The sequence below is a fragment of the Conger conger genome, chromosome 10, assembly GCF_963514075.1.
Source record: "Conger conger chromosome 10, fConCon1.1, whole genome shotgun sequence".
Classification (NCBI taxonomy): Eukaryota; Metazoa; Chordata; class Actinopteri; order Anguilliformes; family Congridae; genus Conger; species Conger conger.
Window position 1 is genome coordinate 13047443 of NC_083769.1, and position 27888 is coordinate 13075330.

General features: G+C 43.3%; 1 protein-coding gene across 1 annotated transcript; it reads left to right on the plus strand.

Moving 5' to 3' along the window:
* Positions 1–1502: 1502 nt before the first annotated feature.
* On the plus strand, positions 1503–27824 carry pkig (protein kinase (cAMP-dependent, catalytic) inhibitor gamma). The gene is made up of 3 exons (XM_061259004.1): positions 1503–1668; positions 22776–22954; positions 27069–27824. The coding sequence occupies exons 2-3, from the start codon at positions 22804–22806 to the stop codon at positions 27152–27154; spliced, it is 237 nt and encodes a 78-aa protein (XP_061114988.1). The 5' UTR covers positions 1503–1668; positions 22776–22803; the 3' UTR covers positions 27155–27824.
* The last annotated feature ends 64 nt before the right edge of the window (positions 27825–27888 follow it).

Sequence of the window (27888 nt, forward strand, 5' to 3'; positions counted from 1 at the left end):
ATTTCCGATCCCTAGTGATTGCCCTTGTTAAAAGTTCGGAGAACAAGACTGGGCAGATGGCAGAAATGACATTATTCCCTTATTTGACGATTGTCAACATTACTTCTCCTGCCTGTAATTAACCACATATTCCAAAAATAAAACGAAAGCACTTTGTAGTCATAGATCAGCCTGATGGGGTTATGGGTCCTTTTAACGTCCGTCTTTAGTCAGCGCGTTACTTCAATATATTAGCTGCTGAAATGCATCAAGGAAAGACAAATCCATCAGAGCCTGCGGCCCTCCAGGACTGGAGTTAAACCAGTATAAAAGTAACTGAACAAATTAAAGACTGAGGTGAATCAACAAGTTCCTAACTGGACTCCTGGCCGTGAAAACGACTTATTTGGTAGATAATGTTGGAAATATTACAAGTACTGGGAAAATGATAAGGAGCCAAACCTGCATTGTGTCAATACATTGACTGGAAAAATTATGAAAGAACTTAAACACCTGCCATCAGCAACCTAATTGAGAGCCTATTCATTCACCCCAGTCTATAATTTGATCAGTTAAAATATATGGCGACATTGGCTCAGGCGGTCGTCCCTGAGCAAGAAATCTAAACCCAAATACTTCTGACGAGCTGGTTGGTGCCTTACCTGGCAGCCAATCGCCGTTTGTGTGTGTGTGTGTGTGTGTGTGTGTGTGCATGGGTGAATGAGAAGCATCAATTGTACAGTGCTTTGGATAAAGACGCTATATAAATGCCAATCTTTTATGTTACCTCGTTTAATGTAATTGTTTGCAATATAGCATAATAAGCACAATATGAATGTCGGCATTTTATTCTTCATTGCATGCATAGCATGGCAAGTATCTAATTTAGAAAAATTAACAGCTTGTTGAAAATCTTGGATTGCAATTGTGGTTGGAACAAAAACCACCATACACAGGGGTCCCCTAGGACCACGTTTGAAAACCACGGCTATAGTCTATTTACACATTTAGAGATTTCATATTTATTGTATCTTAATATTTAGCTTGTGAACACTGTGTCCTCGCGTAACCATATTATATATTACTGCAGGCGGTTACTCTAGCCACCACCGAAGAATGTCTGTAAAATTCCTGAATGCCTTCGTAACGATTTTGAGTTCGTGTTGGGAGACACTAATCCGACCAAGGTCACGCAGGCAGTTTCAGCGAAAAACCTTATAGTTATATGGACACAAACACCAGAATCGCCCCTGCGCGATACATGAGTAGCTTTTCTGACTCAAAATAGCATATCCGCATTCGCCTGCCACGGATAGCCTCCGATGATAGATATGCCGTTGATTCCGTGCACAACTGATCTGTATATGAATTTCGTTTGAAGTCGTATGGGAGTCAGGGAAGGGGGCGCGATTGGCCGTGGAATGAGTTGTGCTGGCTAACTCCATTTTGGAAACAGCTGTTCTGAGACCAACCCCCGCCGTCCCCTCCCCTTTATTGTTTACCGGGGTTGTCAGAGAAACACACTCCGCCTATGAAGGATGGTTTCCAATATCCAGTCTGAGTTGCGGTTGAGACGGAGCGGATCCCTCCCAGATGTTGCCAGGAAAACGGGCAACTTCTCGGCCGTCGCTTCTTTGAGAAGCAGCTCTCGTTGAAAGTAGTGGATATAAGAAACCCCTGCAAATCAAGGTCAGTCCATTTTTACGAAAAACATTGTTTAGCCTTGAGTTTTTGTGAAACTTGGAACAAAGCATAACATATTTTCTAGCCTGGCTACTACTTGCAACAAAAGCACCGTCCTCCATTTGAGGCGATGGGAGAAAGTAGCTAATTTGGATAGTTGGAGCGCTTAGTCTAGCATTGTAAGGAAAACATATATCCGATAGTGAAAAAGAATCCTTGTCGTAGCCAAATCAGTGATTAATAAGCGAGTGGCTAGATGTAACTACGTTAATATCAAGTTAAACGCAATATTATTGTTGTCTTCTCTTCGCTGTTAAACAATTTGCATTGCGAATGATCACCACCCGCGTACCACCAACGCTTTGGATGACCTAGCTAGCTAGTTTTCTTATTTTCTTAAAAGCGGCTAAGACATTTTGGTCCATTGATGTCTGAATTTGGAAGGATGGCGAAATGCGTAAAAGTGGACTAGTCTACTCACGGTGGGTTTTCGATGTTGGGGCTCTTATTTTATTTTAGCAAGCAAATCTCGCCTTTTACAATAGGCTAGCTATGATTTAAACGGGCTTTTCATTATCTGGCATAATTTAATGTCTCGACACGAATGCTGTGGTTTTGGAAAAAACCCACATGTGCAATGATGTGCTTTCCATAGAATGAGAAATATATTTTATTCTACATCACAAAGACGGTGTCTGGTGTCGTCGACACGAAAGACTAAGTAGTTTATATTTTGGAGAAACACTGTCAATTTGTATCGATCAAGCTATGAATGATGTTTCTTCGGTTATGCAGCCTTGTATGTACCGAACACGGAAGACTGTGTATGGCTTCGTTGACTTATGTATGAATTTCATATTTCATACCAGCACCACGCACGCACGCTCGCACGCCCACGGATGAATTGCAAGAATTTGCAGTTTGAAGCGCAGTCGAAGCTATTGTTGGCGTACTGTAAACCGTCGGCAACATTTTCGTCGTCCAAGGGCTACGAATTGGACGAATTGGAACGACCTTCATGGGGGGGTTAAACCTCGAGTTTGGAGATTTCGGCCACTGGTCTCGATTACGATGGGACCGGCTGATTTCAACCTGTGAGATTTAAGAGACGTTCCAGTTCATTGGACTCTTGGTCTGAATTCGAGGTTGAGGTTTTCAGCGGCCGCTAACGTCGCTGCATTTAACGGCTAAACATTACGAAGACCTAATGTGGACGATAATTTACGATGAAATCTCCATGTCGTCCTCTGCGACTTCGATGGGGGAGAAGCGCTAAAGCGCGTCGATGTGAAAGACACGTGAGCACGGGCCTACAGCAGTGAGGAAGTCATACGCAAGATGGCGCTAGAGTACACCATTGCTACACAAGCTACATGGACATCATTTAAAACCCAACAACTGGGGACGGTGTTATGGCGGAAAGTAGTAAATTGTATAAACATTCGCATTTTCATTCCGTTTAATTTCATAACCTGTTTCAAATCCAGACACGCCATTCTTGTTTGTATCGGGAAATATTACATCATGTTTTCCTGATCGACGAAATGCAACACACCCACAGACATACATACACTTAGTGAGCACGTTGTTAGGTATTTATGACTTATTTTTTTGACTTCTTAGTCTTTTGCTGCTATAGCCTATACACTTAGTGGTTTGACGCGGTGTGTTCAGAGATGCTCTTCTGCATACAAATGTTGTAATGTGTGGTTATTTGTGTTACTGTTACCTTCCTGTCAGCTTCGAACAGTCTGGCCCTTCTCCACTGACCTCTCTCATTGACAATGCGTTTTTGCCCGCAGAACTGCTGTTCACTGGATGTGACTGTTGTATGTGAAAATCACAGAAGATAATCTGTTTCTGAGAAAATCAAACCACCCTGTCTGGCACCAGCAATCATTCCACGGTCACTTAGATCATATTTCTTCCCCATTCTGATATTTGGTCTGAACAGCAGCCACATCTTGACCAGGTCTGCATGCTTATATGCATTTACTTGCTGCAACATGATGGGCTGATTAAATATTTGCATTAACAAGCTAGTATACACATACACACTCATCAAGCACTTTGTTCGGAACATTTTTACTTTATTACACCTACTTATTCATGAGATTATCGAATCAGCCAATTGTGTGACAGCAGTGCAATGCATACAATCATGTAGATACGGGTCAGGAGCTTCAGTTAATGTTCACATCAACCATCAGAATGGGGGGGGGGGAATTTATCTTTGACTGTGGAATGATTGTTGGTGGCAGACAGGGTGGTTTGAGTATCTCAGAAACTGCTGGGGGGTGGAGGGGAGGGTGTTTATAACTTTGTTGAAGTAAGTTAAGGACCAAATTATAAAAGTTGGTCTAAATAGGGACCAAAAGCATCCAGTATTCTGTATTCTTATTGGGTGCTGAGGAGTCTGCTGTTGCGACTATCCTCTGTTCTGAGCTCAGGGGACTGCAGGATGAGTGCAGGATGAGTGCAGGATCAGTGCAGGATCAGTGCAGGATGTGTCATAATAAGATGATCCCCTCAGTGCTTCCCTTGGTATATATATCAAGCCTGGGCCTTGGTACTGGAGAGTGAGACCATTACCTTCATGTCGCAGTCGCTGCAGTGAGTGCTGGCGTGGTCATATAAAATGACTCCCTTGGGGATCGGTTGACAGTCTTCTACCCGACTGACATGTAAAAATGATTTTGGTCATATTTAAAAAATTTTGTTTTAATTCATTCTTTTTCCATATCATCTCCTGCCCCACCATCTGTTGAATAGTACCGGACCTTAAGGTTAAAGTTCGGTATTCACGTGGACGGTTTTGAAGATGATTATTAACACTGCGACCCTCCGTGGGCTTTTACTGTTGTACAGTGCTGAGCAGAAACGGGCACCGCTCAGGGAAATTAGGCCGCTAGCGCATTCTATCGCGCTTTGCAGTAACCTCCCACCCCATTCCCAGCTATGCCTGCCAGACAGTGACCAGTCTGTTATTAGCTCCCTTACGCACTAATGAGGGTGTCACATGCCACACCAGGGAGGGGGTGGCAGAATTTAACAAAGCTGTCACAGCTCAGAGCTCATTCATCTGTCCGTATCTTGACATTAATCCATATCAGCTAAAAATCACACACACAGCTTGAGTAGGAGTAGGGTTCATCTGTCCATATCCTGACCTCAGTAACAGCTAGAAGGCTAAACTGATTGCAGTTCAGCAGACTGAGACGCTACTGTGAGATCGAGTTGTCAGCCTCTTTGTTTTAACGACAGGCTGAGGTTGGAGCAGCACGATACGACGTACGCAAAGTGAAACTAATTGTCTGGGGAAAGGGCGGGAAGTTCATCTGACTGACGTCAAATGAGGAGGGGTAGAAGAATTCGCACACCGCTGCGTGAAAGGGCATTAAATTGGAGGGGACCGTAAAACTGACAGGCATTTAATTGACATGCATGCCCAATGGTACATAATGATGAATTCAAATTGTTTTTTTCAGGAAGTGGATGGGGCGGGGTTATGAAGAATTGGCTAAATTGAGGAAAAGGCGAAACTTGATGTCCGCACGTCTTGCAGACGGCCCTGTGAAAGTTTTCCCTTTTAAACGTTGGCTTCGTTATGAGCTTCCATTGCAGATGATGGCTGGTTTCCTCCTTGCGGTTTAGAAAAGAGATCCGGTCTTTCTCAGAGGGTTTTTAACACCCACACAAAGTTGGCTTTGGTTGACCGATGAATTCTTTGCATAGTAGACTCCCGTGAGATAAGTGGCTGTTTGAAAACCAAATATAATACTTGGAAAAACAACCTTTGGCAGGCATTCTGAGAATTGAACAAACCTGATCTAAGAAAAAGTATTTCTTGCAAAAGTTATTTGGTCTCTGTCCACATGCTTTAGACGTGTGAGCAACAACGTAATGTTAATTATTTAATGTCCTAGCTAATTATTTAATCTTGGTATTTATTCAGTGACATGCCTGTCTTAATCTGCAGTTTTGTGCATGGCTTTGATCCTTGACCTTTGACCCAAATGGGTCGGGGAAGGGGGAAGGGCTTGCGTGCGTGTGTTACTGCAGTCTAGAATAGCACGCAGGTGCTTCCCTGGTGACAGTTGCCTGGACGTTCTGGCCTGTAGTTTTACGTTTCAGGCCAAAGCTGAAATGAGCCGTCAGCTGCCAGTCCGCCGGTTTGTTCACCTTGTTTAAAGAGCATAGCGCTGAGTTAGGACCCGCCGGACCGCTCTATTTCTCTGCTGTTTGGCTGAAAGCTGCTCAGTGGCCTCTAGACCAGCGCTAGTGCTGGAATGGCTTTTGAGGGTGGCAGACATGTCTGCACCCTGAGACCCAATATGGGCTCGAAGTCTGCAGGTGGGGTGTATAACATTAATGGCATTTTTGGCAGATGCTCTTAACACCGAATTTCCCCTCCTGGGGATTAACAAAGTCATATCTATCTACCTATCTACCTATCTTATCCAGAGCAACCTACAGTTGATTAGACTTAGCAGGAGACAATCCTCCCCTGGAGCAATGCAGGGTTAAGGGCCTTGCTCAAGGGCCCTACGGCTGTGCGGATCTTACTGAGGCTACACCAGGATTGAACCACCAACCTTGTGGGTCCCAGGCATGTACCTTAACCACTACGCTACAGGCCCATACAGGCCCATAGTATAACTGCCCCCTGAGACCCAGAATGGGGTAGAAGTCCGGGGGGGGGATGGGCAGGGGTGTTCCATTACGGCAGGGTGGTTGAATGACTGTTCAGGGTTCTGTTTACACCCGGTACTCTGGCTCAATTAGCTAATAAGCTCTACCCCATAACAAGGGGGTTTCAGCTGTAATTTAGCCTCAACCGCAGAGTCTTAAGGACAACACCAGCTGTCATTCTTCATCTGTGGCTCATGGGGTTTAAAGTAATGTAGTGTATGTTTCAGATCACATAAATGCTCAATAATGAAATAATACAGAGTGGATCCAGGAAAGGATACAGCCTTCCCCACCCTCCCGTCCTGAGTGCTGCTCCACCCGTCAAATGGGCTGGCACAACCCCATCATACTCATTTCCAGCGTCTACAGGGGCCTACACCACTGTTAATCTGAGTATAAACTTTCGCTGATCATTTTTTGCATAGTTTTCAATCCGGAAGGATGTGGAATCACTGTACAGCATTTAGCCAACGGAAGTGGTTGGAGAAAAGTTTGTGGAATGACATTATGGATGTGTGATACATGGCCAGCTATATCGGTCACTGTTACTGAAATTGTTTCATTTCCAGTATTGATCAGAGGAAGCCTACACTCCCAAGCATTTTATTAGGTATTTATTAGACTTATTTTTCTACTGCTGTAGCCCATCCACTTGGAGTTATGATGCATGGTGTGTTCAGAGATGCTCTTTTGCATACCACTGTTGTAATGTGTGGTTATTTGCATTACTGTCACCTTCCTGTCAGCTTTGACCAGTCTGGCCATTCTCCTCTGACATTACTCATTCACAAGGCGTTTCTGTCTGCAGAACTGCTGCCCACTGGATTTTTGTTTGTTTGCAAACTAATGTGCTTGAAAATCCCAGGAGATCAGCAGTTTCTGATATACTCAAACCACCCTGTCTGCCACTAACAATCATTTTATGGTCAAAGTCACTTAGACCAAATTTTTTCCCCATTCTGATGGTTGATGTGAACATTGACTGAAGCTCCTGACCCATACCTACATGATTGTAGGCATTGCACTGCTGCCACACAATTGGCTGATTAGACATTCGCATAAATAAGTAGGTGTAATAAAGTAAAAATGTTCCTAATAAAGTTCTCGGCTAGTGTGTATGGCAAACAATAAGGCGTGTTGTTCTCAGATCGCCAGATCCCTTCGGTGTATCCACCAGCTAACACTAATTGTATTAGAAAGGGTACAATTGGCTACCAAATTAGGAGGAAAAAAGAAAAATCTGGAATAAATTATTTAAAAAATAATAATAATTGAACGGCAGCTAATGATAAAATAGCATAGGCTTATTTCACAATAACAAAACAAGCAACGAATGAGAAAGTTCTGAGAGAACGCCAATTTACAGCGTCAGCATACAAATGCTTAAGCATTAACTTTCACAATCACAAACATGGCACCCTTATCATTTACAGTACGTCAAACTCTTAATTACAATGTGAACATTTCGCATACAGTGAAAATTACCATAAATTATGTGTAATTATCTGTTATCCGCCATGACGGGGAAATGATTATCGGTTGTCAGGTATCGGCTAAAAATTAGATATCTATTTTCAGCTTTTTGTTGATTCTAAATGTGCCTTTTGTGATTATTAAAGGGAGCAGATTTCCCCGTTTTTTTTTTTCTTTTTCTTTTTTTCTTCAGCGAACAGTGCAGTAGCAATTTGTACAGTGTTGGAGGGTCTTCCTGTAGAGCAAATTAAGATGTTTGATAAGCCAAAATAAATGTTAACTTTTCTATGTTTACATTAGAAGTGAAGTGTGCTCATCTCCTTCAGTGAATGCAGACGCGGTGAAACTGTTGCTTCCAGTGATGACTCTGACCATGTCTGCAGTATGTTCCTGTAACTTGAGGGCCTGTTTGAATCGATCAAAACGTGCAAATGCCTCACAGAATCAACTCAAATTTTAAATCAAATTAGGCCTACTATACCGTTTGAAGAACATAGTTTAATTTTGATTGGAATGTTTCAACCTTACTGTCTACTTTGTTGAAGATCCAAGACTAATATTTTTGGCCATTTTCTGGTCAGGCCCAATTTTGGCATTGTATCATTTTTGAACAAATTATCTAATTGCCTTGCTTGTGGCTGTTCTTAACAATGAGTGACCCTAAAGCAGGGTTTTTAGAGCTACATCTGGACCAAGCATTTAATTACAGTATAATGGGTGTGGTGTGGTAATGAAATGGAAAGACTATTGATATTGGCTGACATGACCATGACATGACCAGAATGATCTGTTCTTGGATATCAGCCGAGATTTCAAAATGGTGCCTCCCTAAATGGAGTGCTCCCCATTGTGGCAAGGGGGCTGCCAGTGCGCTAATTTAAGCCCACATCTGTGTTCCCACCCACAGTACTCCTGTTGAACACCGATGCCACAATGTGCTTTACCATTATCTGCTCTCACAGCTCCTGTCCTTGTGCTGCACTCCTGGTCTGGGTGAAATGTGAAATGGCCTCCTCTCCATGCTGTTCCTGCAGAGATCAGCGTGCTGAGTGCACAGGGCCAGAACAGGCTTCCCCCATCCAGGATGTGATAGAACAGTGTTACCAGCTGTAGGTGATCTGTGAAGGAGACACTGTAGGGGGTCTGTGAAGGAGGCACTGTAGGGGGTCTGTGAAGGAGGCACTGTAGGAGGTCTGTGAAGGAGGCACTGTAGGAGGTCTGTGAAGGAGGCACTGTAGGAGGTCTGTGAAGGAGGCACTGTAGGGAGTCTGTGAAGGAGGCCCTGTAGGGGGTCTGTGAAGGAGGCACTGTAGGAGGTCTGTGAAGGAGGCACTGTAGGGGGTCTGTGAAGGATGAATCTTGGTTGCTTTACAGCCCCAAGCTGACACAAGTTGACTTGATTCGGCCCTTTATTGATTTTGATCTAATGGTGTTAGGCCTGCTCTGTTCCTCTCATAACTCTGGCAGATACACTTACGCTCTTTCACTCTAATTGGATAAGAGTCTGCTAAATGCATGTAATGTCCTGTAGTGTATGGTTTATGGCCCATCTGCCAGGGCGACTGGCATAACATCGGCCAAGGGGGCTCCCAAACTTCATCCAGTCTTCAGAACCTGAAAATGGCTTCCCTGTCACCATGGACCACATCTGATTTCAATGCTACAGTGCAGGGGTTATTTGAACTCATGATTTCATTAAATAGCTGCTCTCTATTGACATTTGACGTTTTGTCCTATATAAATATTTACAGTAGTGTCAATCAGGCATGGTTTGCTTTATCTGAAAGATGAGAATAATGTAATGTATGACATCAGGGCATATATACAGTAGTGTGTGTAAAACCCCAGTTTGGAATCCTGGCTTATCTTTTGAGTTTGTGCCAATCTGTACTACTGCCCTACCGTGGCGAAGTTTATGTTCAGCAGAGCTGCAATGCCTCTTCTCGGATTTGAACCTGTGACCTCCTGCTGACTAGCCCACAGGCTCATTTCCCAAGACCAGCGGCTCCCGAACTAGGGTCCTGGGGTTCGTGGTCCCACACATTCCCCAGAAAACTGTGAAACATACTTTTCAGAATGTTGTGTTTACGTTTCCACAATTCATAAATTACTTCTGGTTTATTTTCTCTGAAAGTCTAGATTGTCTTGTTTACCGAACATTAGTAATATTGTGATCATTTTAGATTTTCCGTGTTTATTTTGGACTAAGTGATTCCGTCGTGATGCTGGGAAAAAGAGTGCAGTGCTAGAGGGCTGCAGTGTGTGTAAGCTACGTTTCTGTGGTGTCTCAATTAGCTGGTCATGTATTTAGGCCTTGTAAAGGCTTTAGCTGATGGGCGACACACTGAAATGCATTGAACTACCATTCTAGTTTGGGATCCTGATACCGTGGCCTTTTTTCAAATATAGGGTTCGATCTGCTCTCTGAATAGGTTTGAGATATTGAGCTTCAAAGCGTACGCATCCTAACACAGCAAAACTGAAATGCAGGGCAATCCTTCATAGATCAAAATGACAGACACCCTCAAAGTACTTTGATAGGATTTTGATATTGTACGTTCAAATTTCCATATAAACAACATGTTTAACTATTTTTTCCTCAAACATGTCAGTTAGTTCATTCTAAGGTCTTGATACAGTGTGTTAAATGCACTGAAATCCTATTCCTATATCATTAATGTGGTCAGAGTTAAAGGGGGGAATTGATATAGCACAGGTTAGTCAGGGCTTTAGTGTCATCTGAGTTAAACTAACCAGAACCTGGCCAGTTCGGATCCTGGGTGTGACACAACTGTTGTATTCTTGAATAAGGCACTTGACCTGAATAGCTTAATAATAAATATTTGCATGTAGATTGAAGGGATGAAAAGGGTTCTTTGTCTGGGAGCTTTTTTCCTCTATGGTGAGACTAGCCAAAGAACCATTTGCGTGACAAAAAACCTTAAAATGGGGTTCTTCCATTGAATCGCAAGGTTCCTTTTGGAGCCATTTTTTACCGAGAGTTAAAGTGGCTGTGTGCAAAACAGGATACCAGTCAGGTCAGGATCACCATAGAAGAGAACAACTCCAGGAAAAAGAAAACTAAGGCAGGGCGAGCATTTATGAGTGCAATGCACTACACTGCTTTTACAAGTACAACATTTTAAGGTTGAGTGCATAAATGGAAAGTGTTGCTGGGAGTTTCTGTATATATTTAAAGTGTGTAATTTTAACTGGAGGTCGGTGCTGGTGTGCGTCATCGCGCTGCTGAGTGGCAGGGCCGGGGTTTGGCCGCCCCCAGAGTGGGCTTAATGATGTGGCTCTGGAGCCCTGCTGAGAAGCTACTACTGCAGGATTGCAGCTGCGCGGGGCTGAGGAAACCTCCCCCCTCCTCCCCCGTCGCCCTGATGAAGTCTGGGAAAACTGCGGTGCTTTCCCGGCTCAGCAGAATGTCAGGCCCTGGCAGGTGTTGCGGTCCGAGGTTTGGGTCACGGGGGTTCGGCACGCTCGTGCGTGAGAAATGGAGTGCTGACACCTAAACCACGCCGATGGGAGGATGAGGAAGAGGAAGAGGAAGGATGCCGAGGGCACAGTCTGACCGCGCTTATCCACCACGCTGTTATTTATTTACGCCGAGCAAGGCCAGGGCACTGCTCACAATGCAGACCGCTCTGTTATTTCATGGTCTCCTGTGGAAATGATGCCATGAGCACCTGCTGAGAGGGTGACAGAATAGTGTCCCAGTGACCGGCAAACACCCCTAACTGTGTCCCAATGACTGGCAAACACCCCTAACTATGTCCCAATGACTGGCAAACACCCCTAACTGTGTGTCCCAATGACCGTCAAAAACCTGCAGCTGTGTATAAAAACCAATTATGTTCGATGGCGAGTTTGAAAATGTTTCTGAGATTGCAAAGTCTATGTACAATCGTTTCCAACGTTGTGCCGCTGATGGGAACAATTTTCAATTCGCTCTCCTGCCCGCCACAACTGTGAAGTTAAATTCAATTTTATTTGGATAGTGCTTTTCACAGAAATCTGTCACAAAGATGCTTTACAGAGTTACAGAAGGGAATCCCCAGATAGTAAGAGGTATAAAAAAAGAAAAAAAAGAAAACACACACACACACTCCCTCGTGGGGAACAAAACTCTCAAACAGTGGCAAAAAATAAACACCCCGATGTGAAGAAATCTCTGAAGGAATCTGGCTATAGGGGTGATGCCCAGCCTCCAATAGGTTGAAGCCAAGATGTTCACAAGCCATCAAATGCCGAGTCAAGTCTCAAGTCTCCAGATTGGTGCAGCTTGGACAACGGTCTGGCTATAGAAATTTATCATGATTCCTATGCTAATTGGAGATATAGAAACCAGTAGTGTGGAAGACATATTTTGTATATGAGAAGTGTGTGAGAACTGAAGAAGCATTATTATCAGGGGCACACAAAAAGATAGTGGTTATTTCATTTATTTATTCATATATCATATTATTATATATTAATATTATTTATTGAGCCGAATTGACAAATATCCACCTGAGACACAACACGTGAGCAACAATGCTCACAACGCTCACTACTATGTTCGTATTGCCTCAGTTGGATGTTTGTAAATTCGTTGAGCTAACTATGGCTAATTTGCTTGTTGCTACCGATAGCGAACTGGTATTGTTTTATAACTAGACACGTAGTCTTCACTTGGATAATAAGCAATAGTATACAGTTTCATTGATAGCTTGTCTGGAGCGCAATTTTGGCAGCTGCACGCGAACAATCAGAATAAGCCCCCCCGCCATTGGCTGTGGCAATTAGAACCATTGATCAAACAATGATCTTGAATTATTGTATAGCCGTGCAATGTTTTGGTACAGAGTGACGGCCTTTCAATTGTATATTTTGATACCAGAATATAAGGACTATAAACACAGGCAGAGGGTGAGTCAACTTGTGAGTGAGCCTTTTTCAACAATGGGAATGGTTGTGTAACAATGTTTTAACACAAAAATCTTACCCATTGTCCCTTTAAGTGCGACTCTGTCCCTTTAAGTGCAAACTTAACTCTGGGTTGAGGTATTAAACTAGCAGAGTAGGCCTGCTGCAGTACAGGACCTTAGGGTGGTGGTCCGATAGGAGCGGTCCATGAGCTCAGGAGGGAAAGGGGCAGGATGTTCGGCACTGTAGAATCAGTACATGGAATAAGATGTTGTTTCTGTGCCAAATCTGAAATGGACTGGCTTCCAATTTACACTGCCCGATGATATGTTATAATATTTTCAGCCCACATAGCCCTGTTTATTTATTCCTAAAAGTATTTTTGCCTCTGGTATGTTATTTCTTGAGTGTCCTGTTTCCATGGTATCTGGCTGTAATGAAAAGAAAATAACCTGATTTCAGTGATTTTACTTCCGATTACAACATCTCTGGTTTTACCGTCTTGATATCTAGTCAGTTACTGCCACCAAACTAACGCGCAGTTCTTGCTAATCTTTTGAGCTTTAACTGTTGGTAACGAAGTGCGTCTCTGTTTTTCCACACAAGATGGACGATTCATTACTTCCTGCAAAACCCGTATATATTCGGCGTACTTGATCAAAGTTCAGAAAGAGGAGCTGGGTGCTTCTTCCCTGAGTTAATGGCAGAAGCACCCAGGTTGCTGTGTAAAGAAAGCAGTCTCTACGTCTTTGCGGTTGTTATAACGATACAGTTCAAACGGTGCGAACGCTATGGCCGACCGCGCACCGCTGCTTAAAGTAATAAAACGAGCTGCGAATAACGGCGGGCTTGCCTCTAATTGAATGTTGAGTGGCGAACCGAGTGCGTAATTACTCGTTGCTAAGAGCGAGCTTTGGGAACCAAGCACGCAGAAGTTCTCTCTTTCTCTCCGTCTCCCTATCTCCCAATGGATGGTATGATGCACGGTAAAATCAGGCATTGTGTGCTTCAGAGTCTGGCTGAAGGAGTTTTAATGGACTTTGAAGACGACATGGAAACGGTGCTTTGTATTTGCGAGTGTGGATAATGCGTGTTTATTACACTTGGGAAGAGGCATAAAAACGTGGCGGAACCTAAAAGCATGTTGAAAACAAATCTGTTTCGTATTGCTAGAATGACGTGGTGGATTTTTGTTTGTAGCACTGGTCCTGTTGTATCCCGAATGACAGCCCAAATCCACTCACCATACAGCCTGTAATGCAGTATATATGTGCCTGCTAAAAGCACTTGACAGCCCCACACATAGGATATGTCCCCTCTCTTTGGATTTGGGTCGATTATATTTTTGAAGGAAGATATTTTGGAAAATCTTGTCAGTGAGGAAATGGTGTAATTACTTGATAAGTGTAGAGACAGACACATAGATGTCCTTCAGGTACATTTCCATTCTTGGAAGAACTTTTTCTTTTAAAACTAAAAATCATATTCCCCTCCCTGTCCATTGTCGCTCTCAGCTGTCACAGTAATAGCTATAAATGTTTCATTGTGATGTATGGCAGCCCCGGCTTTTAGTCAAATGGAGGACGCCATTATCTGGCAGACCAGTTCCAGTGGTTTCCTAGGGATCTTCCTAGGGACCTCCTGTCAACCCAAAGCTAGATTTAACATGGCTTCTTGATTTAAACATCAACTTTTACTAATGAAAAAATAATACTGCACTCACATTTTCTTAGTCATATATTCACGGAGGGCTATGCATTTCATTCCAGTGTCTCTGGGCAGTGTAGGGGATGCTTGCTGGTCATAGTAGTTTGACTAGAGTTAATCGGTTATCTGGAATTATTACCAGAAATCCTGGAGGCCTGATACTACCGAGACTCCTGGAATTATGGAGCTCCAGGAATGGCCAATCCTAGTAAAGAAAATGCTGGGCTTAGGAACAACTATGGCCTGGGGAATGTAGTACTGTGTGGTATGTAGAGTGTTACATGGCCTACTACTACTACTATGCTGATGATGACAATAAAACGATAAAAACAGGAATGACATTGATAAGGATTCTAATGCCGGAACAGGAATGACATCGATAAGGATTCTAATGCCGGATTTTAATGCCGGAACAGGAATGACATTGATAAGGATTCTAATGCCGGAACAGGAATGACATTCATAAGGATTCTAATGCCGGAACAGGAATGTTTTCTTATAGCTCCATTCTGAGGGTGTGTTGTTTTTCCCTTTGATCTTTCCAGGTGTTCCCTCCTGGATGTGAAGCATACCTACAGGGGGGTGGGTGCAGAGGGAATTGTTTGCAGTTGTGTAGAGTTTATGGCATTTCTGGTGAACAGAGAGGTTTTTCTTAAGTAGGTTGTTTAAAACCTGAGATGACCACAGAACTCACTGTGGGAGAGCGCATTCCCCAGAAAATACCATTAGAAAACTTTAATGATACAAATTAAAAACCATTAGCCATGAAAATGGACATAACATATGTTTTCTAAGCCTATTAATTCAAAATTCTATATATTTTCCATCATTGATTTGTGAAGCAGGTGTCTTACCTTTGGACAATATACACTTTTAAGCATAAATATCCATGTGCATAGATATCACTTAGACTCCTCAAGGGAGCAAAAGCAGTGTTTTGACTGTGAATTGACTTTCCTGCTTGGAGATCAGGTAGTAATTTAGGGTTCATCTGATGTCCTAACAATGAACGTTATTGGCTTATTACCACATAATCATATTGTGTGAACGATAATGATGGCAAGAAATAGTTAATGTGCACACCCAAAGATTCAGACCTGTAACCTTGCCATGACCATTTTTGCATTGAATTTCTACTGTTCTGTTTTGTGCAACTGCACTTGAGCAAAAAGTGACAGTTTCTGCCGTCAGCAGTCTGCACTCACTCAGGAAATTGTCTTTCTTTGGATCTAACGTACTCTCAGGTCTGGCTTCAATCAACATCAGCCACGAAATATGACAAAAAAAATTTACCCAACAACGGCCCTCTTCTTCTCCCCAAATCGGCATTCACGTTGGTGACTATTGGCCTTGCAAATCTGCGCTTTGCTATCACAAAAACAAAAATCTTAACATTAAATTGCTGTAGTCATGAGGAGGAGTTTAGACTGAAGGTCCCTGGCCTGGTTGGAGCGTGCCTCTTGTGATCTGTCTGCTCTCCGTTTGTTCCATTGTTGATCAGACTGGAGGCGAGTCCTAATTAATGTGTGAGATTTCACCCTTAATAAGCGCCCTATAATGTGTTTACCGCAAGCAGAAAAACAGCAGGCCACCTGGAGCTCCACTCGCATACAGCATGGTTTAAAGGGACAGTGCTCCATTTTTCACTCACAGGCTTGGTCATGATGGCTCCAGTCCAGGAATCGAACGTGCTAAGCAGAGGATTCAATCCAGGCACTTTTGCTGTTGGAGTTGTACGATTTCAAGAATTTAAATAGTTTTACCTGTATTTTCTCTTTGCTGTACTCATTAATCATGAATGTCTGAATTTGTTCCACTCTTATGTGTAAACATAGTTGCTAGTTATACAATCACATTCTGCTGGCTTGTTTCAATCGAAATGTAGAATTATCTCTATGCTACATTGGCACTCTTAACATAATATTTAGTGCATGTGTTATCCACCTGCACTGTGAAGTGTAATATATGTAAGTATGTGTGAAAGACAGAGCTATTTTAGGAGCAGATAATACCTACGTATTGATAATGCAGTGGTACAGGAGTGCTCAGAAGTGGGCCCAAGTTCCAAGGTTTTTGGGGCTGAGACCCTCGTCTGGTGCAGGGTGATTTAAAAGCAGTGATGCCTCACTGTTCGTCTCCCGCACACACGGGATAGCCAGGAAAGCCAGGAAAGGCCATAAAAAGGCGAATAAAATAAAAGCACTCTGAAACCACAAGAAGAGGCCCTGTGGCAGCAGTCCATGTGCACCATCGATTATAAATACAAACCCCCTTGTATACATGCACATCACTAATGCCCTGAATTAACATGCACTCAGTGTGCGGAGGAGGAAAACTCCTCAAGAAGAGGGCAACCCCTTCAGGAACCATGTGGAAACTCAGACATGACCATAATGGAGGCCTCCTGAAGTCCCATGCATAAGGGACTTGGGTTCAGAGAACCCACTCACGCCACCCTGTCAGTTTATGTTGAAGAAGAGGCCAGATCAAATATTCTATTTAAATGGCTGTGCTTTTCTTAATTGGTGTAAAATGCAGAAAGGATCAAGTAGAAGACATGCATACAAAATTCAAGGGAAGTCCATGGAAGAGTTGGCAAAAAAATACATTTGCTATACATTTTATTTGTGCATTGTGGTGCAGAAGAAATGATAATTGGCTCAGGCAGTAAGAGCAGTCGTCTGGCAGTTGAAGGGTTGCCGGTTCGATCCCGTCCTGGCTGTGTCGAAGTGTCCCTGAGCAAGACACCAAACCCCAAAATGCTCCTGACGAGCTGGTTTGTGCCTTGCGTGGCAGCCAGTCGCCTTTGGTGTGTGTGAGCATGGGTGAATGAGAAGCATGAATTGTACAGTGCTTTGGATAAAGGCGCTATATAAATGTCAACCATTCACCAAAAGATACTATCCATTGACCTCCAATTAAATATGTTGACACCGATATGTCTACATATAACACCTGAAGTATAACACCGCAGCTGCTTGTGTTCCCACCGTGACGTCACACACCACAGAAGTACTTTCCATCGTCACTTGCTGGGTGTGTCTGCACAGCTGTCAGTTGTTAGCCATACTAACAACAATTTCAGTTTAATTTCATGAAAAACCTCTACAAAGACATTGGTCTCATATCTGTGGGGTGTGGCATCATGTGGTTCTTACCCTTTAAGTGAAATAAGGCATTTATTCTGTGAAGACAAGTTTGAAAACAAACCTGAAAAAGAGGAAGAGGGCACAATTGCGTCATGCAGATCGCCTGAGAGAATATATACATTAACCAATTAGAGCCCTTGGATGTAGTAATGAGGGACAAGTACATTTCTAGCAGTTCCACTAAGGTACAGGGATGAAGTACCTAGAATTTGATATATGAATTTCGGCCACCCATGGAGAGAAATTGAAGCAAAAAGGCTTTTTGACAATACACTTTTATAGCACTTCCGCGTGTGGGTGGAATTCTTATATTCTGCAGAAACTGAGGTGATTAAGAAGAGAGAGAGAGTGATGGCTTCTTGGAAAATATTTTTTTCCTATCAACATTAAATAATTCATAGCGCCTGCCAGCTTAGCGGATGGGGTAATAATGGTGCAGATAGTGCTAATGGGGTGGTAATGGTGTTTTCTAAGCTGCAATGCACTTCTAGCCATTGCAGAAGCATCCATATTCTTGTTGTTTATTTCTAGAGTTCCTCGTGTGTTGCTTCAGAGAATCATTTACCAGTCTCACACTTGCTCACTCCAGTTGGTGTGCTCGCGCTCGATTGGCCTTGTGACGGACATGTGACTCGGTGTCGCCGCGTCGTCATTCAAATTTGTCTGGTTTAAATGTCAAGCTCCAGTTGAGATATCCAAAGTGCATGATAACCGCGAGGTAAACGCCTGTGAAAATGCTTTTATTTCAGATGAAAGGCGTGGGTGGATTTTAAATGTGACCTCCAACACCTGTGACCTGAAAATGTGTGACTGAGAGGAAATGAAGACTCTATAATTAACTGCAGGGTTTGTTTTAACCCACAGGAAAAACCCAATTATGAGTGCATTAAAAAAATTCAGCAAACTGGGACAGCCAATCATGAAGCCTTGCCTGTGGCTGATTTTAGAAAGGAGCTTGATAGCTATATTTACTGCACTGTACTCCACCAGTCAATACGCTGTGTATTTACTGCACTGTAGTCCACCAATCAATACGCTGTGTATTTACTGCACTGTAGTCCACCAGTCAATACGCTGTGTATTTACTGCACTGTAGTCCACCAATCAATACGCTGTGTATTTACTGCACTGTAGTCCACCAATCAATACGCTGTGTATTTACTGCACTGTAGTCCTAGGCCAGTCTCCAGGGGGTCTCTGGCACAGTCCAAGGCGGCTTTGGTCCAGGCCATGTTGGGCACCACTCTACAGCACTTGGGTGCCCTTGGAGGTCTTTCTAAATATTGTCCTGCGGCGCCAAAAACCATCCTAAGCGGGGTGTGTTCTCACTGTGCCACACTTGACTGAACTGCATTTGTCGGACTCTCTTTACGCTTTTATCTAGAGTGACTTGCACAGATGTAGGTTTTTTTTTTTTTTTTTTTTAGGCCTTTTTCAGCTTTATTGGACAGTATAGTATAGAGAGACAGGAAGAATGGGAGCGAGAGAGAGGGAAAGACATGCGACAAATGTCTGACGGTCAGATTCGAACCGCCGACGTCGTGGCTCGCAATGAGCATGCGGTCAGTGCTCTACAGGCTGCGCCACTGAGACACCAACTTTTTAGTTTTATTTACATGGTACTCATTCATACCGCAGCCTCAGTGACGGCTACAGTGGCTCTGGGTTATGAGAACAGAACCTGCAATCTTCATGTTATGAGCCTAGCTCTCATGCCACTATTCCTCTCTGCCGCCCTAGCTTTTCCCCAGCAGTGTCGGTTATGAACTGGCGGTGACCCCAGTGATCCTTTCCATTTATAACTGCCTTAATCAAAAGAAACGGTCCAGGAAGGGTCACATGACGTGAGAGGAATGTTGGAGGAGTCCCTTGGGAACCAGCAGGCCTTAGGTCCGTGTGTTGGTGGGAAAGGCAGCTGGCCAATTCAAAAAGAATTCCCCCTAAAAAGCTACATTTTCTGGTTTCTGTGGCACCGCACTGTGTGTTAGGAAACAGGAGTGAAATGAGCTGTGCTGATGGCCCAGTGCAGCCTGGCTTATTTGTCATGTGGGTAACCGCACCACGGCTGTGCATTACAGATGAAAGCATGGCACGCCATTCTGGCTCTGTTTCTCCTACATTACAAGAAAGCATGGCACGCCATTCTGGCTCTGTTTCTCCAGCATTGCAGATGAAAGCATGGCAAGCCATTCTGGCTCTGTTTCTCCTACATTACATGAAAGCTTGGCAAGCCATTCTGGCTCTGTTTCTCCAGCATTACAGATGAAAGCATGGCAAGCCATTCTGGCTGTTTCTCCTGAATTACAGATGAAAACATAGCACGCCATTCTGGCTCTATTTCTCCAGCATTACAGATGAAAGCATGGCACGCTATTCTTGCTGTTTCTCCTGAATTACAGAAGAAAGCTCTGGCTCTGCTTTTCCTACATTGCTTCCCCATTTTTTCCCCAAAGCTGTTGCCACTAATGAGAACTGCACTGACCCACCAAACATAGTTGTTTTGTTAAACACAGTAAATGGTCATCGAGTACACCAGACAAAACAAAGCGGGGCAAATACCAAGGATGCTCCTACAAAGTATGAACTAATCACTCTTTGAATCAAGCTCTTTGATCACAGTCATGCTAATGCCCAGACAAAATGGCTATCTGCAGCATTAATGTCCCACAGAGATGGTTAACAAAGGTGTGTGAGGCACCACTGAGACATTATTTTCTGGCCAAGTCAGAAGATACAGTGTGAGGAGACTCATATTCCGATCGCTGTTTTCTCAGTGACTGACTTGGTCGACGGGTTGCCGGAAGTCCATTAATTTTACATGAAGCTGGCCAATGGCCAGCAAAATGAGCAACTGGGCAACTGAGAGACAAAAGTTGGCCGACAAAAGTGTGTCCAAGTGTCCCTGAGCAAGACACCTAACCCCCAGTTGGTCCTGACGTGCTGGTTGGTGCCTTGCGTGGCAGCCATTTTCCATTGGTCTGTGTGTGTGTGTGTATGGGTAAATGAGAAGCATCAATTGTACAGCGCTTTGGTTAAAGGTGCTATATAAATGCAGATATTTAGTTCTGTGTTTCCTATTTTCCTATTTTTAGCTGCACAAGACCACAAACAACGTTAAGCTCTGGCCTCTCCTTCAGCCTAGTACACCTGAGCGACCGTGAGAACACTTGAGTTTGACAAAACTTTATTTGGACTCTGGAGGCAGCCGTTTCTGTGGTCAATTTTCTGATGGGTAATATAGTCCATCCAGATTATGGTGCTGATGGGTAATGTAGTCCATCCAGATAATATTCCTGCCTCACAACTGCCAGCATTGCTAGTACTATGTCATCTTTTTAACAGTGCATCAGAGAGGTCAGACTTCTTCAGGTTTGTGTGTGAGGTCTGGTCTTCTCTTCCTCTCTCGCTTTGGTTTCGCTGGGAGCAGCAGCTGTGCTGTTGGAAACGCTGGCAGGTTCCTGTCACCCACTTAAAGTAGAAAAGAGGGATGACTAAGGAACATGGATGGGACACTTCTTCCTGGAGTGTCTGTTTTCTCAAGCTTTTCAAAATGTATGCACCATTTGTTTTGTGCTGCCAAATTTAAATGTTAAAAAGCTGTTGTTAAAAAGACAGGGTGATTTTGTGAATTAATAGTCGTAGCTTTTTTCCAAATGCCACTTTCATAAGCCAATTCGGACAAGTTTGACTCATTCAACTTATTTTCTAATGGCATCATTTTGGATCTTGATTACCTACTTTGCCACAGCTCTTGTTGATGTGATCCCTGTCCAGGCTTACAATTCCATGCAATGATTGAATGTGATAATATTGTGCCACAAATCAAGCCACTCTTCTTCATAGAATTGCACACATGTGTTATCCACTCATATACAGTCTGAGATCTCATTTCATGCATTGCTGGGACTTCTTTGAGCTAAACGTATAAGCATAAAATAATAAAATATTAATATATCCCAATCCAGCCTCTGAAGTTGGAAGTAAAAATGGCTTTGTTTTCACCGGTAAAACACCAATAACTTTTAAATGATGCATTAGGTGGTGTGGTTTTCATTACGAAAAAACATTCCAATTGGCTTTTTAAAAAGAGGCAAAATTATTCAGCTCTGTAAAACGGCAAGACTCAATTGAGCTATTGAGCTACAATAATGGAGACTTAACTGTCTCTGTCGACTCCAGGATGTAAAATAGTCTGTGGCTAGTATATGTGGCCTGTAGGGTGTGAAATTGCTGCTCGCTTTCCTGTAGTACTGTGTGGCCTGTATGGTGTAACATAGTCACTGGCTCTCCTGTAGTACTGTGTATGGGTTATAGGTTGTAAAATAACCACCGGCTCTCCTGTAGTACTGTGTATGGGTTATAGGGTGTAAAATAACCACTAGCTCTCCTGATGTGTCTTGTAAGGTGTAAAATGGTCACTGATTCTCCTATTGTACTGTGTGGCCTGTATGGTATAAAATAGTTTGTGTTTTTCTTCTGGGTGTGTGGTAGTTTTGGGTCTATTGGATGTGTGTGTTGTGTTTGGGGGTGGATGGTCTTTCTGGGGAATGGTGCTCTTACATTTCAGAGTCCCTGTCTGGATTTGAGGGGCAAGTTAAAAGGTAGAAACGGCTAAGATGGCTAGGGAGAGATACGCGGATGGATGCATACGTAAATGCATGAATGCTTTGTAAATCCTACCAAATTCCTTCCTGTGCTTCAATTCCTCTCACGGAACATTTCTGCGCCCTTAGAAGGAGATGTTATGCTGTACCTGTTAATCATGAGCTTATTTTAGCGTCTGGACTCCATCTTAGAGCCAGCCGTGTCTGTTTAAATATATCTTGGGTCAAACGTGATGAAATTGAGAGTGCTTGGAGTCCCAGATTATAGTGTTCATATTTTGGCGCTAATTGGCAGACTTCTCCAGTGGAGAGCAGGCTGTTAGATTGAGTTTGTATTTTGGCTGTAATTAGCAGACTTCTCCAGTGGAGAGCAGGCTGGTCGTTTCAAGCAAATGGTGACTTAAAACAAACATTTTCTACTAATATTTTCTCCTTGAAGAAAAGGCTTGTTAAGACAGACATTCTTTTGCAGTGCACTAGTGGAGAGCCGACTGGCTTAGGACAAAATGGAGCATGCTGTTTTTGGAAAGGTACAGATGATGCACAGTAATGGACATGTTGTGTGTCTCTCTCTCAGGTGTAATGTGCGTGCTGGTCATGGGTAGATGATGGACGTGGAGACCTCGTACTCTGAGTTCATCACCTGCGATCGCGCCGGTCGCAGGAACGCCGTGCCAGACATAAAGGAGGAGGGAGCGAGCACGGGCACCAGTGAGCTGACCAAAGACATGGCCCAGATGAACCTGGAGTCGACCGGTAAGCGCTGGCCAATGGTGCAGGACAGGGGCGGCGCTCCAGCGGCCCCGGGCTTTGAGCCATTCCGGGTCTTGCTGTGAGCCGGCTCGTGTGCTGCACGGAGCTCAATGCTCTCCTGCTTCTCGTCAAACCTGGAATGGCTCAACGCGCTATTTATTGGGTGTGCTTTCGCTGTCCGTGCTATGCATAGTGGGTAAGCTGACATGATGTTCATGAATACATAAGTACTTTTATTGGACTATTACTGTCCTCAGCAGCAGAACGTGATTGGCTTTCTCCCGTTACGGACGAGTTGGTTAACCGTTTCAGTTCCAGGAGTGCCGTATGGCACTCAAGCGTAACTACCGTACTGGCTCTCTCGCCCTCACGCTTTTTCAACCAATCAAAATGCGTGTTATGCTATTGTTTTGAGCCCCTATTAAAACCCTTCTCAACCAAAGCCAAAAGCCCTTTGGGCTGAGTCACTTCATATTTGGCCTGGGACTGAAAGGGTTAAACGGGCAGCAAAAACAATGGAGGCAAATCCGTCATAACTGACATTACAATTACATTACATTACAAATTGGAGAGCTTCGTGACAAGTACTATTGTACAGCTGCCACTGTATTTATTATTAAGTTTCAAGGTTTTTGGCTAACTATACTAGGCCCTTGTTTGACATGGAAATATTGTCAATTCATCTTTAGCTACGTGCTTCTTTGTACTGTAAACCTTAATTGTTGTCTTTCTGTGATTTACTTGTGTATCAGGATGTTTTAGTTTGGCTAGGTAAGCAGTGTTTGTCTTGTTAAGGGGTTTGTTCCTACTTTTGCGTGTTGCGGTTAAAAAAAAAACATCAAATAGGCCCTGGTCCTCATCTTTGTTGTACAGGTAGCACTTGAAATTGTACTTCCCTCTAGGGTCTTTCAGGGCACTTATCCCTGGTTATGGGTATGCACTTTGTTGTACGTCGCTCTGGATAAGAGCGTCTGCCAAATGCCATTAATGTAATGTAATGTAATGCTGTGGTGGGCGTTTGCCGCGTGACTGATGTTACAAAAAATGGCCATGCAAATAATCTAGTCAGCTTTGATTCAAAATTGTATTCAAACTACTGGAAGTAGAAAATTGCATCTAACACAATGTAAAGACTATATCTCCGTAATAAGCACAGAATAATGATCAAAGAAAATGTTTTTTCTTTTTTCAGTAATTACATAAATATAGTGTGACCGACGTTACAACTTGTCGGCTTACAATCCACAAGCCAACACTTTACATATCTGTTTGCAGCTTGGGTTCGCAGAGTTAATTATAAATGGAATGGAACCACTAATATTGTTTAAATTGTAAACAATTATATTATTCCGAACACAAATTTTCATCTTATGGCACAGCGCCACTGCGGCCATCAATGTCAGCCATCGCCATCAGCCGTCGGACGCTGAGGGAACGAATCCATCGCAATTAATGACAGCGGCTCCACTGTGGCCATCGCTTCATGTTCGATGGCAGCGTCAAAGTTAGGGAATCACAGAAGTTCATTTCTCGATGGTCGACACGCGTGTTCATTCCCATGTAGTCAATTGATTTTAATGTGAAATGCAGTTGTTCTCCTTGTTTTTCTCATTTAACTCCATACAAATGATAAAGTGTGTGGCTATTGAGCTACCTGATTGTGCAAGCACTGCAGGTGTGGTGAACATGCAGTTAACTCTAACACATTTGTTCCCGCCAAAACTTCAAGTACAAATGGATAATGAGTGCCTTATTGAGGTAGAAAAATAAAATTTTCTGTATGACCTGACCTGTTCGATGGCTGCAGTGGAGCCATTTAAGTGGTGCTTATTTATGGGAGCCATATCAAATATATGAGAGGCCTCTTGGATCAAATCTATCATTTCCAGTAACATTGTAGGTCTTATAATGTAGTACAACCAATTAAATATTTTCTACAATATATATATATATATATATTATATTTGTTTTCTTGGTTTTCTTTTTGTTTTCACCTTTTGATGGACTTGCCCATGGTATACTGTGGTTTGTAGATGTATGAGAGAAATATATTTCTCCACAAAATGTATTTCTTAGAAATAATCACGGGACAAACCGAGGCTTGTGCAGAGTGCTTGTAAGGTTGATTTAAAGCTCTCTAAGATGCAAGAGCCTTTTTCTCATTCCAAAAGGCTACTCGCTGCCAAGCTCGGAAGCCAGCTCATATTTTCGTCAGGCTCTCAAGATGTTCCTTGACACTGGTGTGAAAGTGTTTGTTTATAATAGCTGTTGGAGGAAACATTCGGAGGACAATCGGCCCTTGTTAGCCTTTCGTCTTCTTGCCTCGTTAATTCTGACTAATTGTGAGGGGGGTCCCCCGAGGTCAAAAGTGATTCTGGGTGCGGAGCGCCTGCAGCGACTGGCAGGCTTCAGACAGCCGGCGGAAAGACTCGTCCGCTATGAGGATGTGAGCGTTCTTTATCTGCCAGTCTGCTGATAACCTGCTTCCTAAAGAGCTTCTGATTTACATGGGAACATTGGCCCGTCTGCTGCACAAGATGAACAACAACTGCACATCTGCGCGCGACTGACCGTTCTCCTTACTTGACTTGCAGGGAAATTCCCATAATGCAGTTCAGCCATTTTTCTCCTGTCCTGGTTGCAAATGCAGAGGCCTTTTGTCATGCAGATTTCCTAGAACAAAGGGAATGTTTGCCATCTCTGCTCAGTTGAAATTTAGACAATAGGATCTTTTGCATAACACATTCCGTGGGATTTTTTTAAACTTTTTTTTTTGTTAAGTTCAATGAAGTATGACCGCAAATGAGAATCGATAGAACTACAGATATGTGGTTTCCAAAATTGTATAGCGCACTGACTTTATAATAATAACAATAATATGAATAATATACTTTATTTGTATAGTGTTTTTCAGACAGAAAATACATTCAGCACAAAAATTCAGCATGAAAATTAAGCAAATGCATTTTCTTTAGCTGCCTGTAGCTTAAAGGAGGGATTTTTTTTTTTATGGAGTAGGTGGCCACCCATAAACCCAGGATGAAATTGGATGGGTAGCCGCCCAGTCTCTGCGTTCAACCGTGGAGTTTGAACACGCATTACCTTATGGGTAACACAGGCTGGAGATTAAAGCCAAACTGGACGTGTTTGTTTTGAGAAGTTTTGCCCCATATTTAGGATTTAAAAAACTTAAAATGGAAGGACGACTACATTTGCCCTTCAGAACACCCTTCGTACCTGCCTGTTCTTTGGGGAAATGCTGTCACAATATGAACTCAGGCAGCTGTTACCACGTGGTTTTGGTTCGTTGCCCCCCCTGGATGTTGAACTCGAGTGTGGTTACGTGCATTTCTCTGGATCATTTGCATCTTAAGATTTGTTTAGTCCTGCAGTCCTGGGTGATTAAAACCACTGAGCATAGCCTCGTCAGATTTAAAGCTCAGGGATGGAGGTTTGACTTAATTTTACTTCTCTGAAAATGAGCATGGACAAGCCAACTTGTAGCCCATTCTGCTCGTGACTACGCTGTTTCTGCTAATCAGGACATGGCTTATGTATTCATACTGCTGCTCTGTTTCCTGAAATAGTGCCCAGAACCCATCATAATCATTACTCTTGGCACTTGAGGATGCTCTAAAAAGAGGCAGACGCTTGCTTTACCTTTTGCAAATGTGCCCTGCATATCATTGGATTTTGAAATTCATTGCCGTGCGTTCACTGGGGAATGCATTGGGCCGGTTCCACAGACACAGATCTGCACTAAATTGAGAATCTCCATTGGAAATTGAATTTAGTTTAGGATTAGGCTTAATCTATGTCTGTGAAACTGACCCATTAAGTTGGACATAGCACACACGCAGCCAGTGACCGTCCAACCAAGCACTTTCACAGGGGTTAATTAATGCACAGCCACACAGTGCACACTCCATGGCACCATTTTCTAAAGTGTAGTCACTTGGCTGATTGGCAGTGTCTTTCTAAGCTGAGTGGTTGAGTTTTTCTGACCTGTGATTGGCTATATCTTTGGCTGTGGTGTTCAGAGCTGTGATTGGCTATATCTTTGGCTGTGGTGTTCTGAGCTGTGTCGTTATGAGCTCTGATTTGTTGTCCTTTCCAGCGGGGGAGGGCTCTGAGTCGTCACCGCCCCCAGAAGACGCCGGGTCCAGGAACCAGGAGGCAGAAGCAGGTGGGGGCCCCTCCTAAACCGGCCCCCATTCGGGGAGGCCTGCCCAAGTTACCCCATCCTCCCCCCCCCTCAAACACCTTCTTCCCTCCGGCACAGCGTGGGGGAAACACGCTACCACACACACACAGACTGGCGCTGAGACAGCCAGATGTGCTGCTTTATATTATCTGTTTCAGCAGAAACGGCACAGAGCTGAAAAACAGACTGCCTTTGACAGGAAAAGAGAGAGAAATGTGATAAACTCTCCTCAGCGGATCCTGGTTTCCTGGTTTCAGTGCCCTGTCCGGGGGCTTTTTCTGCTTGGCGTCTGTGTTTTCCGAGTCGGCCATTTTGGATTCAGCGCTTATGGGGGCTGTGTTCCTTCTGCAAGGCTACGGAGGTCAGAGGTCAGCCCGAACCTGATTAAACACAATCAAGCACAGGAATACCAAAACAAATGAAGTCCTAATTTTGTATATACTCCGTATATATACTTATATACTTCTGTTTGTTTTTATGTCTGATCTGGATGCAGTTTTTTTTTTTTTTTTTGGGACCTGATTTCTACTATCAGAAATGTTTGGTTGGCAGTTAAATGTGATGTATGGGATGGTATTTATTTTATTTTTTTTCTTCTGAGATGTTTGTGTTAGGAATTTTGAATAAGTAATAAAAATACATATATATGTGTGTCCAGAGAAATGTGCAGTATGGATTTGTGTGGTTTTATTCCGTTTTTATTCAGTTTCCGTGCGTTCACAAGATGGATGCC